A 6303-nucleotide genomic window follows, 5' to 3' on the forward strand; every position below is an offset into this window, starting at 1 on the left:
TCCGATGTTAAAAGTGTGGTGTTGCCAATAAACTAAAATAATATTTGGGACGAAAATAAATATTAACACAGCTAATTCGTTATTATGTTATCACACAAGCATGTTATAAAGAAAAGTGGAATTTATTAGCGAAAGGAAAGTAATAACACACAAAAAGCAAAAAAAAGGTTATTTATTTAAAACAAAACCCCTCATAAAATAATTTGAGTTATTTACCTTTTTTTTATACGCCAAGTAGTTGAAACATAGAAAACTAACCTAACGTTAGGTTAGTTTTCTATGGTTGAGAAGAAATGGGTAATGTAGCTTTTAAACTTTTAAAACAAATATATATCTGAAATAATTTAACGTTTACTAAGGTATATGAACATGCTGACACAACTAAGACTGGCATAAAAAGGGCACTTCTAGATAAAGAACACTTGCGAATAGGCTATATACATTTTAAACCCAACAAATGAAACTTAAACAAAATTTTACGAAGTCAATAGATCACATATGCACGGTCTTTTTTCCTTGCGTTTCTCACATTTTTCTCCACCAAACTTGGCCCTTAGTAATATTTTTCTGTGTCTTGATTGCAAAATTTTTGCTCTGGATTGTAGACATTCTCGGTGGCAAGACGACCATTCAGACCACGGCCCCAAGATGCAATTGCGTGCTAATTTAAAAAGGTGTAAGGTGAATAAAATTTAACTTTATGCATGGTCATTTGAACATAAACTGAAATTTAGGCTTACGACATCTAAACGATTTGCATCTTTTCTTTTCAGTTAAAAGTGGTTTAATGCAACTATCGTCAACTAAATTTGGGTTTAGTAAAGATCTTTTTCGGCTAATGATTCCTCGTCTTTTACCACAAGAAACAGAGCAAGAACTCCATTCTCCCCAATTACTTGTGGGACATTTAAAATCTAGAGTAATAAAGTATAAGAAAGACTTAACCAAGGCGTTTAATTAAGTTATAATAAAGATTGTGTTTACTGTTCACGTTTTTCCTTACTAAGTCTTATCACTGAGATATAAAATTTAAACCAATTTAATCCAAAAAACAGGATATGATTTGTTTTTTTAAAACAAAAATTCGTATATAAAAAGCTAACGAGCTCACTTTGTTTGGTGTGAATTGTGATAACATGCGGAACAACTGTGCTTTGACACGCCACCATGCATCGGTTCTGTTCCATTTCAAAACCTGAACAGGGACCAACACTTGCGCTCTCGTTAAGAAATCTTTTTCGTAAAGTTATACCTAAACAAAAATAATTATCGTTCTTGGTAACCTTAAAATATTTTTCAATGTGCTGCCATAAACTTATATTAACTAACTCACAATTGAACAATTTTAAATAAAAAAAATGTTTAACCTTTTCCACAAGATACAGAACACGGCATCCACCGGTTCCAAGATAAAAATACACAACCATTGCTTTGTACCTCACAAGCCTCATTGTTACAGGCTGCTGTCTCCATTTCAATACTTTCACAATTTGTATCAGAAGAAGTTTCTAAATTTAAACAAAATTTAAAAATTTAACATATTGATAATTATACAATATTAAGCATTTGTTTCCTTTTGATTATCCTTACCATCTAGAAATCGTTTTCTAAAGGTTTCTCCTACGCCGCAGGTTACAGAACAGGGCATGAGACTGGTCCAATCGCTATACTGACAAACATGTGATTCTACGTTACACGATTCTGACGTCATACATTTGCTGTTTTCCATCTGAAAGTCTTTACAGGAAGCGCCAGAAACGGAAATGTAAAGTAATCTTTTTCGAAACGTCACGCCGATTCCACACTTTGAGTTACATGGTGACCAATCGGACCAGGGTCGGTAAAGACAATCCGAAAAATCATCAACATCTGAAATACAAATAATAAACAAAACAATAAATAAGGTTTATAAATTTTTTTTTCTCAAACGTGGTAGCTTTTAAATACCATTTGGGTCGCTACATGTCATTGAAGTCATACAAGTTGTATTTTCAATCACGGGTTCAGAACAAGATGTTAGAGATGGTGGCATATGTTTTATTGTTCTAAAATAAAACCATTACGTCCACGTTAGTAATTGTATTTCAAATATAACCAATTAGTAATGAATATCATTTTTTAATTTATACCTTTTTCGCATTGTTTTTCCCATACCACACGATACAGGACATGGTAACCAAGCACTCCAAGGCATGTACATACAGACTTCATCACTAACAACTGAACATTTTATTGACGTACAAGATTCCATTTCTAAAATCGATCGATTGATTTAGTTATATTTTTTTAAACTTTTGTTATTATTTTTTCACCTTTTAAAGGCTCATGGCAGTTCGATTCTTCAGACGGCCATTGCAACACTCTTGTCTTGAACTTAAGGCCTACTCCACAAGTCGTACTACATTGCGACCAAGTTGTCCAATCTTAAAATAATATATAGAAATTTAAGTATTTACCCATTTCTTATAGTTTTGTTATAACACTGTTTGTTAGCAAATTTTTAATTATTTATACCCGAATACAAACATCCAGTAACAATGTTATCGTTAACACATTGATGCGCCCCTTTACATATTTCCTTTTCCATTGTTTCTTGACATTCACTTTGTGTTTCTGGATCACCTTTAAACATTCTATTTCTAACCTTAATAAGGATAGTAAAATAACATTGGTTAGGATATAGTTTTATTTCATTTCTTTACAAACACAAAATCTTCTGTTTTAGATACCTTTAATCCCCATCCGCAAGTGACACTACATTTTGACCAAGGAAACCATTCGGAATACATGCAACCTGGTGTTGGTTGAACTTGATTAAAATTTGTTTGTAAATTTTCAGTAGTTACTGAAGCAACACTTTCCACAGGCTCGCTGACTCCACACTGCTCACCCTGTTAAAATTAACGATAATTAGGCCAAAAAAATTTATCTCAATGTTAAAAAAGAAGCATAAGGAATAAGGAAATAGTAAAGTTTTACCGAATTGATTTTTTAAGTAAGTTAACAAAGAAAATCAAAATGAGCTTAAAGTTTTTAGGCATGTTTTATAAGAGAAATAATTTTTGTACATTTGAATTTATTCTTATAATGTGGCAAACTTTACAAACTGATGTCTTTGTTTGCCATAAGCGACTTTTATGCCTGAACAATTCGTTTAATTATTTTATTAAATTTGTGAACGATAACATGTAACATAATGAAAATTGTAATTAATACTGCAACAATCATTCTCTTAAACTAGAGGAACTTTTATTTTACCCTCGTGTAAAAAACCATAAAAATAATTTTATATCAAAATTAATATTCATCCAATGACAGACATTATCTGAATATCTAATCAATTTATCCCACTTACCTCAATATTCAATCTCGTTATAACCATTGTTGCTACAGGTCTAATATCTGCACCTGATGGATCGTAAAACGGGGATTGCACGTGATCCAAACTAGTAAGAGTTCGTATTTTCTCGTGTGGATTAGTTGGGGAGTTTGGTGACATGTAGCTAACTCCGTTGTCTGTACCTGCATCCCAGGGAATGAGATCAAAACTAAAAAAAATAAGCTTAAAAAATGATAAAAAAATCTTAAAACAATATTTAAGGTTACTTAAGGTTATTAAGTGTTTTTAAAGTCTAATAAATTTTAAGAATGTAAATATATACATAAAATTAAATCTACTATAATTTTACCACATTTTTAAATATTCTTGCAACAAACCTTTTCACTCCAATCCACCCACAATCCTGCGTACACATTGATTCTTTACTAATTCCAACATTCCAATCCGGACTTGGTCCAAGCATGGATAATATTGAAACCAAGTGACGATCAGTGTCGACAGTAAATTCGTCGCTAGGAGGCTTGCGTCTGTCAAATAAAACATATAGCACGTTAGCGCAAAAATAAAGTAATGTCGTTTAACTGCATATTTTTACTCTGTTAAGATTATGACTTTTACTTTAGTTTTAGTGATTTAGACAATTTTAAACGTTTAATGTCGTTTTAAAAACGTTTGACAAATTTGGACGCATTTATAAGGCGTTTATTAATTTGTTAATCCAAGCCCAAGCTACAAATTAAATATGACAACAAACAACACCCACAGAAAAAATATATATAACGTTGTTGACGTTTTCTTACATATTTCTAGGTTCGTAAGCTGGCCATTGGGCCTTCGTTTTCACCACAGATAAAACTTGGTCTCTTTGAGCTCGTATTTCAGTTTCCAGATGATCAGGCCACCCCCACTCCGCAACCTTTTGCACACCTTCACTTGAGTAACCCCCGTATTCCCAGATTACATACTCAGAGCTGTGAGATGCTCCAATTAAATTCGACCAGTGTGTAGAAAAATCTAAGAATGTAATTTTCTTAAATATAACGTCCTTTTTTTTCGGGGTTAAAAACGGGTTGTTACATTTGAAATAATTAAATTATTTCATCTTGAAAATTATTTTATTCGATATGTTACCTGGGTAATCTTTGGGGTGAGACGTTGGCGACCATTTACCATAAAACACCATTTTATAAGTGGCGTTACCACATGAGCAACAAAGCTGGGCATTTTCTAAGGGATCTGGTGCAGTTTGCTCACATAGTCGTGTAGTAAGTGCTTTTCCTCCTTGAAACCAGATCGAGCCTATAAAAATTTACGAATAAGAAAACAATAAATAATGTTACGAATGACATAAGATTAATGCTCGCAAGTATGTAAATAGTAGAAACAAATGCAACATTTCTTAGTGTAATGTGCTTTACCTTTTTGAATAACATTGGCAGAAATTGTCACGCAACCTGAACCAGGATCAGGCGCTGTCCAGGTTACTTGAACTCGACTTTTCTTTCCGAGGCTGGCGTGAGTAACAACACTAGGACATGAAGGCAAGCTTCGTGACGTAAATGTATTTAAATCCTATATACAAATTTAATATAAGTTTTGGAACAAGATCTGTTAAACAAAATGGAATTTCTGGAACTGAACATAAGGTTAGTTTTAGTAAGATAAACTTAAATGTAGTTTTTAGGTAGTTAGTTGTTACCGTAAACTCTCCAATAGGAAGTAAGTCATCGTTTTTTGAAGTAATTGAGAATCCCCGAAATGACACCGGGACGGTACTTTGTAACGTAACTAAGATAAAAATATATTAAACTTTATATATTTAAGTCTACAACACTTTATATTTGCTTATGATTTATTTATAAAGGAACTGCGTACCTGTGTAGTCTCTATTAGGCACATAGCCCGTTGGTTCACCTTCCAGTTTTAATCTAAATCCATTATTTCCTTGTCTAGGATTAACTAAGCGTCGCACAGTAGGTTCGCCATTGCAATTAAAACTGTCCATATCAATGCAGTTTACGCATGATGTAAAGATAGTTAAAATTAAAATATAAATTAAAAAATGTGCAGTTTGTGTGGCAGTGTTTGTTGAAAAAATAATTGGCTTTGAATCCATGGTTTTCAAAGCGTTTTTTTGTCTTAAGAGTTTGCGGCGTCCTTTAAAATTACCTGCTTGATCTATTCTATAGCCTAATTTGCGGCATAGCTAGATTCAAAAATAAAAATCTGTAACAAAATAAATAACTAACAGAAGGCCTAAACTGATACATTGCCTTAATAATAAAATAGTTTTACATATCTGTTTCTGAGATACCTTAAAGAGCTTATTTAAATAAATCACTTTCCAAAATAACTTATTGCCATACTTCGTCAAATATTAACCATGTGTTTGGTTATCGCTTGTCAATATTTGCATTGGAAAACGTGGGGTGTACTGTTTTCATTACAACACAAGTACAATATTTACCGTCAAGAAAATGACCATTTGAATAAATACCAAACCACATCTAAAGCTAGTTTAAGATAAATGGGTATTTAAAGATAAAAGTAACCTTTGTTAAATTATATCTGGTATAGTTCTAACGAGACCACTGCAGGCAATTTTTTTAACTCTAATGGAATTACGACTGGTTTTTATAACTAAGCAAACAATCATAAAATTTTCTCGTGAACCTAACAATTGCAAAATAAACAAAAGTTTTAAATATAATGTCTTGCTAATGACTTAAATAATTTATCAATCGCCAAATAAATTAGTTTTTGAGACTACCACTGTGTAAACCTTTTATTTTGTTTACTAAGTAGATATATTTGGCAACAAGTTAGTGCGTGCGTTCGTAAGTTTAATGTAAAAACGCTTCAATGCATAAAAAGCAGGACAAATGAACCGTTTAAGCGAGCCTGTTTTTATGGATGAATGGCCAAGTAACGCCGAAACAGTATTCTTGATGAATCGGGTTTGC

At 32.4% G+C, this 6303-nt stretch overlaps 1 protein-coding gene across 1 annotated transcript; it reads right to left on the reverse strand.

The window, feature by feature from the left end:
* Positions 1 to 101: 101 nt before the first annotated feature.
* Positions 102 to 6151, reverse strand: LOC145751553 (spondin-1-like). Its single transcript, XM_082567734.1, has 17 exons — positions 5216 to 6151; positions 5040 to 5128; positions 4759 to 4912; positions 4472 to 4639; positions 4141 to 4354; positions 3718 to 3867; positions 3356 to 3548; positions 2730 to 2891; positions 2515 to 2644; positions 2313 to 2423; positions 2130 to 2253; positions 1948 to 2045; positions 1591 to 1869; positions 1368 to 1508; positions 1112 to 1252; positions 741 to 914; positions 102 to 661 (listed from the first exon to the last, which is right to left on the reverse strand). The coding sequence occupies exons 1-17, from the start codon at positions 5454 to 5456 to the stop codon at positions 477 to 479; spliced, it is 2754 nt and encodes a 917-aa protein (XP_082423860.1). The 5' UTR covers positions 5457 to 6151; the 3' UTR covers positions 102 to 476.
* Positions 6152 to 6303: the final 152 nt, after the last annotated feature.

This window comes from Corella eumyota, chromosome 1 (genome assembly GCF_963082875.1).
Source record: "Corella eumyota chromosome 1, kaCorEumy4.1, whole genome shotgun sequence".
Classification (NCBI taxonomy): domain Eukaryota; kingdom Metazoa; phylum Chordata; class Ascidiacea; order Phlebobranchia; family Corellidae; genus Corella; species Corella eumyota.